At 34.5% G+C, this 12,726-nt stretch overlaps 2 protein-coding genes and 2 non-coding genes across 4 annotated transcripts; all 4 read left to right on the top strand.

Annotated features, from left to right (window-relative positions):
- Positions 1-3,185: 3,185 nt before the first annotated feature.
- Positions 3,186-6,741, top strand: LOC133801620 (glutamate receptor 2.7-like). The gene is made up of 5 exons (XM_062239867.1): positions 3,186-3,512; positions 3,609-4,924; positions 5,149-5,455; positions 5,538-5,932; positions 6,063-6,741. Exons 1-5 carry the CDS (start codon positions 3,215-3,217, stop codon positions 6,555-6,557), a joined length of 2,811 nt encoding a protein of 936 aa, XP_062095851.1. The 5' UTR covers positions 3,186-3,214; the 3' UTR covers positions 6,558-6,741.
- Positions 6,742-7,835: 1,094 nt separating this feature from the next.
- LOC133801619 (glutamate receptor 2.9-like) lies at positions 7,836-11,201 on the top strand. Its single transcript, XM_062239866.1, has 5 exons — positions 7,836-8,166; positions 8,273-9,597; positions 9,692-9,995; positions 10,098-10,492; positions 10,579-11,201. The coding sequence occupies exons 1-5, from the start codon at positions 7,893-7,895 to the stop codon at positions 10,876-10,878; spliced, it is 2,598 nt and encodes an 865-aa protein (XP_062095850.1). The 5' UTR covers positions 7,836-7,892; the 3' UTR covers positions 10,879-11,201.
- Positions 11,027-11,097, top strand: TRNAG-GCC (transfer RNA glycine (anticodon GCC)). Its single transcript has one exon. It is a non-coding gene; the product is annotated as a tRNA-Gly (tRNA).
- LOC133803070 (small nucleolar RNA snoR114) lies at positions 11,116-11,201 on the top strand. Its single transcript, XR_009877800.1, has one exon. It is a non-coding gene; the product is annotated as a small nucleolar RNA snoR114 (small nucleolar RNA).
- Positions 11,202-12,726: the final 1,525 nt, after the last annotated feature.

Here is a 12,726-nt window from a genome sequence, read left to right as displayed (position 1 = left end):
GGTTTTTGGTTAAGGATGCGTATAAATAGAGGGTTTCACATCATTGTTTCAAATTCTCTCTCTTGGTCGAAATTGACTTGGTTTTTGGTTAAGGATGCGTAATTATTTTAAGGAGATAGTCTAACACACTAGACTCAGTTTGGTTTCACATCAAAAGCATTGTTTCACACACCGTCAAAAATCATTCTCTCTGATTTTCGAAATTCACTCTCTTGGTTGAAATTGTCTTGGTTTTTGGTTAAGGATGCGTAATTGTTTTAAGAAGATAGTGTAACACACTAGACTCGGTTTGGTTTGGTATCAAAAGCAGTATTATAATACATATGCTTTATTTTATTTTAATATAATTGTACTCTCTTCATCTCCACTTCTCACAATATATGCTTATGGTTATTGTCTATTTATTTTATTTATAAGCAATATCATATGCTTATTTTCTAACATAAAAGTGATGAAGGGAATAGGATTTTTTGTTGGGGTTTATATCGACAGAGGTCCCCAATCTTTCTGAAAAATATCACTTAGGTCCCAAAACTTTATTTGTATCACTTAGGTTCCCAAACTTAATAAATGTGTATCACATATGTCATCTCTGTTGGAAAATAATTTACAGAATGCACAACAGAAATCAATTTATAACCTAGTTAATCACAAAAAAACTAACTGGTTCATAAATCACTCTCCACTAGGTCATAAATCGTTTTCCGATATGCATTCTGAAAGTTATTTTCTAATAGAAATGACCTATATGATACACATTTAGTAAGTTTGGACACCTAAGTAATTCAAAATAAAGTTTGGGGACCCAAGTGATACTTTTCAAAAAGATTAGGGACCTATGCTGATATAAACCATTTTTTGTTGATAACTCATATTCAAAAAAGTATACAACCCTAAACACAAATAGTCTATATATAAACTAAAATAAAGAAAACTAAAAAAGACTATTCTACCAGTTACTCGAGTTTTTTCAAAATCTCTCAAGTGAAGCACTTTCGGGGGCACATGACCATCTTTAGACATATGCCACACTCGGAATGAATGATTTGAGCCTCAATGGGTGGCCTATCACGTGGTTGTCCAAGTCCCCAAGTAGATGACAGATGCTACTCGCAATCCAATCAGAATGGAGCCCTACTAGCTCCTCAGGTCCCAACAACTTGCATTCGAGATATTCACCTAAGTAATTTGACCCCGATTTCCTCAAGGAGAATAGTACTCTGGTCTTAGTACAACTTACTAAGGCCAACTGCAACGGAACGGTATATCACCAAATTTTTGGTGATTTTACACCAATTGTCCTCCAACCAAACGGTATATTACACAGCATATATGCTGTTATCTACAGTAGCCCCTCAAATTTGAGGTGGCACTGTAGACCACGGCAAAAATTTAATCAGTATATTTTTTTACTTTTTAAATATAATACTAATAAAACTTGTTAAATGTATATATATATTATAATTATATGTTTTTAAAAAATAATATAATAATAAAGAATATATATTTTGGTGTAAGTTTTGGTGTTGTAGTTGGAATAGAAAAAAAATATGATGCTAAAATTCTTTAGTTTTGGTGTTAGTGTAATACCATATATATAGTATTATGGGTTGGAGATGCCCTAAGAAAGTCACAATGAGAAAGATAAAGACAAAAAGGGACGTGGGGACCACAATCTAACCCTAAAGCACACATGCCCACCTACCCCTAACAACATGGTGGTTGCATGGGAAGAGTAGTTTGCTTCGTACGATCGACAATTCGAAATGTCAAAAGACAGAGTCACACTTGGGAAGTGGAGGTGCATCGCCTGACACTTTCTGCCATTTCCCAAGATGCGGTGGTACTCAGTATAAATGTAACCCTCCATCCAACACCAAATAAGACTACTTGGGAGCTCAAGTAGGGCAATTTACTTGATGAACACAAGAGACCAAGCACATTTCATGCACTTAGTGCCTTTTTCCTATTTTCCTCTATGTAATCTTTGTATTTAACATGTACTTAGAAAAAGCAATGTAATTAACTCTCATTAAAAAGTACTAAGCATCCACAACTGCTTATAAATAGGGCTTGGATCTCATTGTAAAAGATACAATGCAACTTGAGCAAAAATTAACCTCAAAGAGAACTTGAGCTTTCCAAGTTCTTACTCATTACAGTGACTCATGAACTAGGCCTCATTAATAGTTGAACCACGTAAAAACTATTGTCCAACTAGTTCTTAGCTTTCTAATTCATCTCTAATCTCTCGTTGATGAAAAAAAGCGTCAACACTACCCTTAATATAAATATCTAAAACTAATAATTGTAAATATCTTAATGTTCCCCTTAAACTCACGGTGCAGTAGCTACAAGCATCAAGAGTTTGCCAACTAGAAAATGAAAATGAGAAATAGAATGTGACTTGGTAAGAAATCTACAGTCTACAAAGAAGAAAAAACAAAAGGCAAAGTAATAGTGTTGTCCTTGAGATGATGACAGGTGAGGTGACAATCAATCTCAATGCGATTTGTTCATTCATGAAAACTCGAGTTGTGAGTAATCTAAATAGCATTCATGTTGTCGCAATCTTTAATCAGCTCTAACTTCTTTTGTATCAGTTGCTCTATAATCAAAAGCCTAGGAGTATGATATCATTATTGAAAGATCATACTTTTGCTCAAATCTCTCTGCTTTATTTTCCTTCTGTTTTCAGTGTTCTTTCTAAGATTAGCAAATATATATGTCACCATTCTTTGAAATTTTCATTTAAGAGAATATTGGAGAATATTCATTCTTACACTTAGTATGATTTTGAATGTCCATAAGGCAAGGGGTCCTAGGGACCACATATTCAAGATCTAGAAGCAACTGCTATGAAAAGTCAGTGCAGACTTTTATTATATGATTAATTCAATGAATGAATAATGAGAAAGTGCAGACCATCTACAGGGTTTCATTGTTAAGTTGCAGTAATATACAAATCTCTAAAGCAACTAGTTATAAGTAAACCCTTTTTGTTTTGTTTTTTATTTGATTTAATTGAGTAATGAAAGAGACTGGAAATTCCACATCTATTCCCATTACTTATCGTTCACTACTTCCTTTGTAGACCAAGTCAAAGATACCAATGTTCAACTGCAACAAACAAAGTCATATACATATATTTATATAAACAACATTTTTTCCCATCAACCATAAATTTGTGATAAGATTCTGCCTGTGGAATATCATGAAAGCTCCAATGCCTTTTTCCTTTGCTTCCCTTACCAAAGTTCCAACTATTCCTTCCATCTTTCACGTACTACTTTTCTTTCTTCTTATTACAGCTCATTATGGAACTCAAGCTGAACATGAAGAAAAGATCACCAACGTTGGAATTATTATTGATCTTCATTCTCGAATTGGGAAAGAGCAGCAAGCTGCCATGGATATTGCAGCTCAAAACTTCAACCACAGTTCAAACAACCACAAGCTGTCACTTCATTTTCAGGACTCAACAAAGGAACCCCTCAGAGCAGCTTCTTCTGGTAAGTTGTCCAAGACACTTTTCTAAGGATTTATTAGCTTTAAAATTTGGTTTGGTATTGACTCATGGCTAAATGGACTGTCCAATTTCGTTTCAGCTAAGAACATGATTGAAGAAAACAAATTAGAAGTGATCATAGGAATGGAGAGCTGGGAAGAAGCTGTTATGGTAGGAAAAGTAGGAAACCAAAGCCAAGTTCCTGTTATTTCATTAGTAGCACCAAGCATAACACCCCCATTAATGCAGCTTCGATGGCCTTTTTTGATATCAATGGCTAATAATGCTTCTGGTGAGATTAAGTACATTGCAGATCTTGTTTGTGCCTATCACTGGAGAAAGGTTGTTGTGATTTATGAAGATGATGAATATGGCAGTGATTTGGGATCCTTAACTCTTCTAAATGAGGCTCTTCAAAACGTTAGTTCTGAAATCGAATACCGCTTAGTTCTACCACCTTATTCAACTCTCTCTGAACCAAAAGGGGTTATCTTAGATGAGCTATTGAAGCTTTTGAGTGTGCAATCTCGGACTTTTATCATTCTTAGATCTTCTTTGCCTATGGTAACTCATTTATTTAGAGAAGCTAAGAAGATAGGACTTTTAGAGAGAGACTCGGCTTGGATTATGACTGAGAGTGTTACTAATTTGCTGGACTATGCCAACAACTCTGTCATTTCCTCCATGAAAGGAGCTTTAGGAATCAAGACTAACTACTCAAAAGACACTAGTTCTTACAAAAAATTTCTTGCCCAATTCCAGAGGAGTTTCCATGGAGAAAACCCAAATGAAAGTAGTAATTTGAACCCGGGAATTTATGCTCTACGAGCATATGACAGCATTCAAGCTATTACACAAGCCTTAAAGAGAGTAGCTAGCAATACTAGTCCAAAATTGTCAAAGGAAAGCATATTATCTACCTCTTTTGAAGGTTTAAGTGGCACTGTAAGTTTTAAAGAAAACATGCTATTGCCTGATCAAAAATTAAGGATTGTAAATGTGGTTGATATTGAAGACCAAGAAACATCTCAGAAAAAAGGAATATACAAAGAACTTGACTGTTGGAGGTCAAATAATGGATTCTCAAACTGCCTTTCCACAGAAAAAAAGGAGAACAGAATAGCTGATCCTTGTCAAGGTTCAGTAGTTTGGCCTGGTAACTTAGTGAAAAGATATCCAAAAGGCTGGTCAATGCCTACTATTACAAAACCATTGAGGATTGGAGTTCCTGGTGATACCCAATTTAAAAAGTTTGTGACTGTTGATCAATCCAAGATGTACTTAAATGAGGCCTATGATGGTTTCTGTATACGAATTTTCAGAATGGCGCTGCAGCACTTGAATTATGATCTGCCATATCAATTTGAAGCCTTCACAGGTTCATATGACCAACTTATTGATGCTGTCTATAACAAGGTATGGTTCAAATCTTCTCTTTTATAGCCTCCACTTTGAAAACACTTTTAAGGCTAACCTTTGGCATAGTATGTGTGGTGTAATATTTTTGCAAGAAAACTGACATGTTAATTTACAAAGGATTAGCAGAAGTTGTCAAATTGTATGTTTCTTTTCTTCTGTTACATTCACCTGTTCTTATAGAAACTGTATGCTTGTGCATGTGGGATCAAAATTAATAAAAGACCTATGATGCTGTGGTGGGTGACATGACCATTCTATACGAACGATCAAAGAAGGTGGAGTTCACTCAACCATTTGCAGAATCAGGTCTTTCAATGATAATTCCAATAAATTCAAAACAATCAACATGGATGTTCATGAAGCCTTTCACTTGGGAAATGTGGGTGATTACTGTTGCCATCTTGGTTTACACCATGGTTATAGTATGGTTCTTGGAGCATCCAACAAATCCGGAATTTACTGGCTCGGTGAAAGATCAGATAGGCACTGCCTTTTGGTTCACTTTCTCTTCTCTCTTCTTTGCTCAAAGTAAGTTTTTTCACTGTAACTCAGCTCAAATCTCACTCTCTTTTAATACTCCTAAATAGAAATTCTGCTCAAATTGTCTCAGGGGAAAGAGTTCATAGCAACATCACTAGAGTTGCTGTCATGATGTGGTTTTTTGTGGTTTTCATCCTAACTGCAAGCTACACCGCAAGTCTTTCTTCAATTCTGACTGTGAGACAACTTGAACAAGATATAGATATTGAGTGGCTAAGAAAAACCAACCAGACAGTTGGTTGTGATGGTGCTTCATTCGTAAGAAATTACCTGGAAAATGTGCTTGAACTCAGTCCAAATCAAACCAAAACTGTTCCGGAGGAAGATGATTACTTGGATTGGTTTAAAGAAAAAAAAATATCTGCTGCCTTCCTTGAACTTCCGTACGAGAAAGTTTTTATCAACAAGTACTGCAATAAATATACCACCTCCTTGAGCACTTACAGATTTGGAGGTCTCGGCTTTGTAAGTACTAACATAACATAGCATAACATAACATAACATAACATTATTAGAAGTAATACATATGTGAGTACAGAAAGTAGTTGTGTTTGACTTTTTTCAAATTATTAACATGAACTGGGACAAATTGCAGGTATTTCAAAAGGGGTCTCCACTAACCAAAGATTTATCAGAAGCCATTCTAAAGCTATCAGAAAATGGAAACATAACAACACTACAGAAACAATGCCTTACTCCTTCTGATGCGTGTCCATCAACATCTTTAGAAACCGAAAGGCTGAGTCTCAATAGCTTCTGGGGTATCTACCTTACATCTGGTGTCACTTCAACCATTTGTTTACTCATCTCCTTAGTTCGCCTCCAGAGGAATTACCGGCGCCATCAACAATCAAACGGTGACAGTCAAAGTATAAAAGCAAAAGCTCTTGGATTGGCAAAATACTTTTATAATGGCGAACACGTATACAGTCCAGGAACAGCTTCTGCTACTACTACTAATGTTTCTAATCATGACATGCCTGATCTGACTGTAGACAGTTCTTCAAGCTGGGAGTTTGCGAGCACATCTGATGCTTCAGCTCATCATGACACTTCTTCCCCTGCAACAATTGAAATCACAACTTTGTAAATTTCATTGTTTAGATTTTTAGATGTGTGTAGAAGTCTCATTAAAGATGTAGGAGCATAGTTTTAAATGTATATATACAATAGGCTATATTTATTACCTCAGCTTTTGCTGAATATTGAGCTGAATATTGGATATCATTCATTCATTACTTAATGAATATTGGATGTTGATTCTTTAATCCTAATGACCAATAATGTCTCTTAATATTTATTTGTTTTGAATTATTGTAGCTGATATGGAATTTTATGGTAATTGTTGTAATTGTGAACAAGTAATATATCTATAAATATGAGTATCTTCCCACAGAGATTGATTATTAATTAACAAAAATTAATTTCTACTTTTATTTGGCTAATGAAAACTTGAATTTCAAGAAACAAAAGAACGAAAGAAAAATTAATTAAAATAACAATTTAAATGAATCAAGAAAACAAATAACACAAATTAATTTAATGGATGTAGTTTAGGGTATTTAATTTCATCATTATTCACTCTATTATGTCGTTAATTCAAATTTTTTACTATAAATTCTTTATTTATTACTACATCAATTTTTATTTTTTCTAAGACATAAATTTCAACCTATGTATGAATTTTTTACATTTATGTGATAAATTTTAACATATAGTCCATTAAGAACAAAAACCCTAAAACATATATTCTCATTCAATATGCAATTTATGTCTATTCAACTATAGCATAAGTACTTCTCACTTCTCAAATTTCGAATTAAAATCATAGATCACGCAATAAATGGTCAATCAATTACAAGCATTAGATATAAATTGAATAAATCACAACTGCTAATGAGTACATCTTAAATTGTGATCAACCTACAGAAATGGGATGGTAATTGCCATTATATGTCTTAAAAAAAACGTTTTGGTGATGTGAAAATCTAATTTGAAAAGTGGCAATTTTCTATTGACTTAGGACTATGTAATGGATTTGATCATGTATGATGAGTAATGACCAAGTAATTAGACATATGTAATTAGTCTATTCTGGCAACAAATCTCAAAACATAGAACAGTTGATCATTTTAAAAAAGAGATTACTTAGGTTGAATTTTCTAAATGCAGACTTTTGTTTGTCTCATAGACCAATTAAAGATAAAAGTCAGCTTAAAATATTTCAACTCCTGTTTTCTCACGCGTTGAAAGAAAATTCTTTTGACATATCATAAAATCTATCAACTTGGTCTTATAACTATTATAATGAAAATTCTTTTGACATATCATAAAATCTATCATCTTGGTCTTATAACTATTATAATCTATTCACGAACTATAAAGTTTTGGCAAAGATTCTGTGATTAAAAGTTCATAGTTAAGAATGGTTTTTGGCTTCATTTTTCCAACACTTGGTGACATGTTTCAGTTAGTACTATTTTCCTGTCTTCTTGTTAATTACTCCTATGGAGAAACACAAGTTTCCAACACCAAAAAGATTATGAAAGTTGGAGCAATCATTGATACTAATTCTCGTATTGGAAAACAACAAAGAGCAGCCATGGAAATTGCAGCTCAGAACTTCAACAACAGCTCGACGAATCGAAAGCTTTCGCTTTATTTCAAGGACTCCAGAAGAGAAAGTTCAGCTTCTTCTGGTAACTTATCACCTACCCTTCTTTTCTCATTTCAGTTTTTATCGATACACACCTTGTTATGTGAGAAAAAAAAAGTTGTTTGAATTGTCATATTTGATTGTTTCAGCTAAACAAATGATTGAAGAAGATAAAGTAGAAGTGATTGTTGGCATGGAGACATGGCATGAAGCAGCTTTAGTAGGAAAAGTAGGAAATGAAACTCAAGTTCCAGTGATTTCATTAGCAGGACCAACCATAAAACCTCCATTAATGCAGCTTCGATGGCCTTTTTTGATAACAATGGCAGATGATGCTTCTACTGAGATTAACTGTATAGTTGATCTTGTAAAGGCCTACAACTGGCAGAAGGTTATAGTAATTTATGAAGAGGATGAATATGGTGGTGGTGAGTATGGAGCTGTTGCTCTTCTGAATGAGGCTCTTCGAAACATTGGTTCGGAGATCGAATACCGTTTGTTTCTTCCTCCCTATTCATCTCTTTCTGATCCAAAAATGTTTGTCCAAGAAAAGCTTAAGAAGCTTTCGTTTTCACAATCACGAGCTTTCATTGTTCTTCGTTCTTCTTTGCCTATGGTGACTCATTTGTTTGGAGAGGCCAAGAAAGAGAAGCTTTTAGAGACAGACTCAGCTTGGATTATCACAGAGAGTGTTACAAGTTTGCTGGACTCTGTTGATAGCACTGTTATTTCCTCCATGAAAGGAATTATAGGTATCAAAACTTACTACTCCAAAAGTACTATTTCTTATAAAGCTTTTCACTCGAAATTCCAGCAAACTTTCTCAGAGAATAATCCACAAGAAGGTAATTTGAACCCGGGATATAAAGCTTTACAAGCATATGATAGTATTCAAGTCATTACTCAAGCCATGGAGAAAATGGCCAGCAACTTCAGTGGAAAATTGTTAATGGAAAACATGTCTTCAGCTAACTTCGATGGTTTAAGTGGCCAAATAAGTTTCACAGAAGGGAAGTTTCAGCATAATCCAATATTTAGAATAGTAAATGTGGTTGATAATGGTGGCAAAGAACTAGACTTTTGGCAGCCAAATTTCGGTTTCTCAAAATGCCTTGTCATAGAAGAAGATAAGTTAGAGAATAGGCTAGCTGAAGTTTGTAAAAGTTCTCAAGGCTTATCTGGTTCGGTGGTTTGGCCTGGAAACTTGGTGCATAGAACTCCACATGGCTGGGCAATGCCTACATGTGATAAGCCATTGCAAATTGTGGTTCCTATTCATACCCAATTCAAGAAGTTTGTAACAGTTAATGAGTCCAATAAGAACTCAAAGGACGGGTATGATGGTTTCAGCATACAAATATTAAAAAATGTGACTTCCCATTTGAAATCAAACTATAACCTGAGCCTCGAATACAAATTTGTAGCATTAGATGTTAGTGCACATGATGAGCTGATTGAAGCTGTCTATAACAAGGTAAAACTTCTTTGTATTATATGAACTCTGTGTTTTTCTTTGGTCTGATATGAAATGCATACTGATCCCTTATGTGGGCATGAATTTATGGCAGAAATACGATGCAATCGCAGCTGATGTAACCATTCTCGCGAAGCGAATGAAGTCTGTCGATTTCACTCAACCATATGCAGAATCAGGACTTTCAATGGTAGTTCCAAAGCCTAAAGAGTCAGCTTCGATGTTCATCAAGCCATTCACATGGGATATGTGGATGGCATCCGGCGCCATCTTTGTTTACACCATGTTCATTGTTTGGTTCTTGGAGCACCCAACAAATCCAGAATTTAGAGGCACACTAAAAAACCAACTTGGGACCTCAATATCATTCACAGTCTCCTCTCTCTTTTTTGCTCAAAGTAAGTCTACACACAAAACAAAGAATGACTAGACATAAACTTGTTTTGCATTTTTCTTCTTCTGTCAAATCTTATAAGTAAATATGCTCCTTGATGTTGCAGAGGAAAAAGTTTACAGCAACATAACTAGAGTGGTTGTCACAATGTGGCTTCTTGCTGTGTTTATCCTAACTGCTAGCTACACTGCCAGCCTATCTTCAATCCTCACCATAAGACAACTTAAACCAGATATAGATATTGAGTGGCTACAAAAAAACAACAAGACAGTTGGTTGTGGTGATGTGTTTGTATGTGAATACGTGAAGAATGTGCTTGGTTTCAAACAAGAGAAGATTGAATCCAAAATTAGCGACGAAGATGATTACTTAAAGCACTTTAAAGAGAATAGCATAGCTGCTGCATTTCTTGAAGTTCCATATGAGAAAGTTTTCCTTAACAAGTATTGCAAAGGATACACAACCACACCAAGCAACTACAGATTCGGAGGATTGGCCTTTGTGAGTTAATGTAAAACTATGCAGTTCTTCATTAGTTTTTCACTTTCACTGAGTTTAACTAACAAGGCAATGTCCCTTGTGTGCAGGCATTTCAGAAAGGCTCTCCTATAGCTAGAATTGTTTCGAAAGCCATTCTAGAGCTAATCGAAAATGGAAGTATAGGACAGTTGGAAAGAAAGACACTTACTCCTTTAGAAGAATGTTCTTCAACTAGCTCAACAAACAAAGAAACTGATCAAAGTTTGAGCACCAAGAGCTTCTGGGGTATCTATCTTATGTCTGGTGCAACTTCCACAATCTGTTTTCTACTAGCTCTAATTCGCCGGCTTAAGAATTCTCAACCTCATCACAATCCTAACAAGCTGGTGATGACACATAAAGTTTAGTCTATGTTTGTTACAGTACATGGTTGCATTGTCGAAAATGTTGGAACATTATAATCATATCATTACTTAGTAAGACTTAAAATAAATGAATGAGAATCAACACTTTTACTAAGTATAAATAAAGACATATAAGTACATATCTCAACAAGCACCAGTGGTCTAGTGGTAGAATAGTACCCTGCCACGGTACAGACCCGGGTTCGATTCCCGGCTGGTGCATTTGGGTTCGATTCATGTGAACTGTGATGAATATTGCGCCTCCGTGATGGTTGGGTCCATCGCCACTCTCTGATCTCCAAGATGAGATGTGCGCTTCTGAGTTCTTTTCATTTTTTTTTGGGTACTTCGAATGTTATGATTTGTTGCAAATTTGGATGTTTAAACTATGTTTAGTGATGCACACGAGTGAGCGGGGAATTGACGAGGAGTGTTCTTCCGTCCCATTTGTATTTTTAATTTCCGTTCCCACTCCATCTATGTTTATTCTTCGTCGAGGGCGGGATGGGGAATCCCCTATTGGTGGGAGTTGAATACCCACGAAAACTCATTTATTTAAAAAATAAATTAAAATAAAATTCATAAATTATATGTAAATTAAAATATTGTATAATATTTATTATTTAAAATATTGAGCATTATACTAAATAAAATTTAAAATATTTAAAAAGTTACTATTATACTAAAATAATGCATAAAGAAAGATATAAAATATTACAAAAATATATATAAAAATTTAAACGGGTCTGTCGGGGTGAGGATAGCCCTCATTTAATTTCCGTTCCCACTCCATCTATGCTTATTCTTCTCGAGGGCGGGATGGGGAATCCCCTATTGGGAGTTGAATACCCACGAAAACTCATTTATTTAAAAAATAAATTAAAATAAAATTCATAAATTATATATAAATTAAAAAATTGTACAATATTTATTATTTAAAATATTGAACATTATACTAACTAAAATTTAAAATATTTAAAAAATTACTATTATACTAAAATAATGCATAAAGAAAGATATAAAATATTACAAAAATATATATAAAAATTTAAACGGGCCCGGGTGAGGATAGCCCTCATTTAATATTCGATGATTGAAAATTATACACGTCGCCACCCCTTTCCTCATTTAGATGGGGATTCTCCGCCCCATTAAAGGCGGATCCCCACGGGCCCGTCCCTATAGGGAAAATATGCATCCCTAGTTATGTTTTGTTTTGGAAATTTAATTTTATTCTTTTTAGAGAAAAACAATTATATAAACATGGGGAAATACTATTGTGGCCCCTATGTTTTTTTTTTCCGAAAACATGATCGGCTCTTGTGTTTTGTTAAATGATAATTCAGACCTTATGTTTTACAAAATAAATCAAAATAGTATTCTAGATCCAATTTTTGTTAAATTATTTTTAATTATATTTGGTCGTTGGACATGAGATGAGTTCACAGTAGTGGAGAAGGTGGTCGGGGAATAATGAAATATTATATTTGAAAATAATTTGACCAAAATCAGGTTTAAGGTACTATTTTGATCCATTTTGTAAAATGCATAGCCTACATTATCATCTAACAAAACACAGAGACAAATCACGTATTCAAAAAAAAAACACAAGGGTCAAATGAGTATTTTTCCTATAAACAAAGGGAATTTTTAATTTGTATGCTTGATCATTTTTATAATTACAAAAAAATGCTATGCATATTAAAAATTACAAAATAATGCTATTTTTTGGCACTTTACCCAAAATGCCCTTTCCACTTCTTCCTCACTTCTCATTTCTCTCTTCTCTCTTCTCTCTCTCTCTCTCTCTCTCTCTTATTTCACTCTCTCTCACCTCACAACACCACCACC

Source organism: Humulus lupulus, chromosome 9 (genome assembly GCF_963169125.1).
Source record: "Humulus lupulus chromosome 9, drHumLupu1.1, whole genome shotgun sequence".
NCBI classification, from domain to species: domain Eukaryota; kingdom Viridiplantae; phylum Streptophyta; class Magnoliopsida; order Rosales; family Cannabaceae; genus Humulus; species Humulus lupulus.
Note: the sequence above shows the minus strand (reverse complement) of the source record. Positions and strands in the feature narration are given on the sequence as shown.

Excerpts from the sequence above, each read along its gene's own strand:
- LOC133801620 (XM_062239867.1), top strand. The coding sequence starts at position 3,215 with ATGAAAGCTCCAATGCCTTTTTCCTTTGCTTCCCTTACCAAAGTTCCA. Across the intron at positions 3,513-3,608 it reads CCTCAGAGCAGCTTCTTCTG|CTAAGAACATGATTGAAGAA; the intron begins GTAAGTTGTCCA and ends ATTTCGTTTCAG. Across the intron at positions 4,925-5,148 it reads TTGATGCTGTCTATAACAAG|ACCTATGATGCTGTGGTGGG; the intron begins GTATGGTTCAAA and ends AATTAATAAAAG.
- LOC133801619 (XM_062239866.1), top strand. The coding sequence starts at position 7,893 with ATGGTTTTTGGCTTCATTTTTCCAACACTTGGTGACATGTTTCAGTTA. Across the intron at positions 8,167-8,272 it reads AGAAAGTTCAGCTTCTTCTG|CTAAACAAATGATTGAAGAA; the intron begins GTAACTTATCAC and ends TGATTGTTTCAG. Across the intron at positions 9,598-9,691 it reads TTGAAGCTGTCTATAACAAG|AAATACGATGCAATCGCAGC; the intron begins GTAAAACTTCTT and ends AATTTATGGCAG.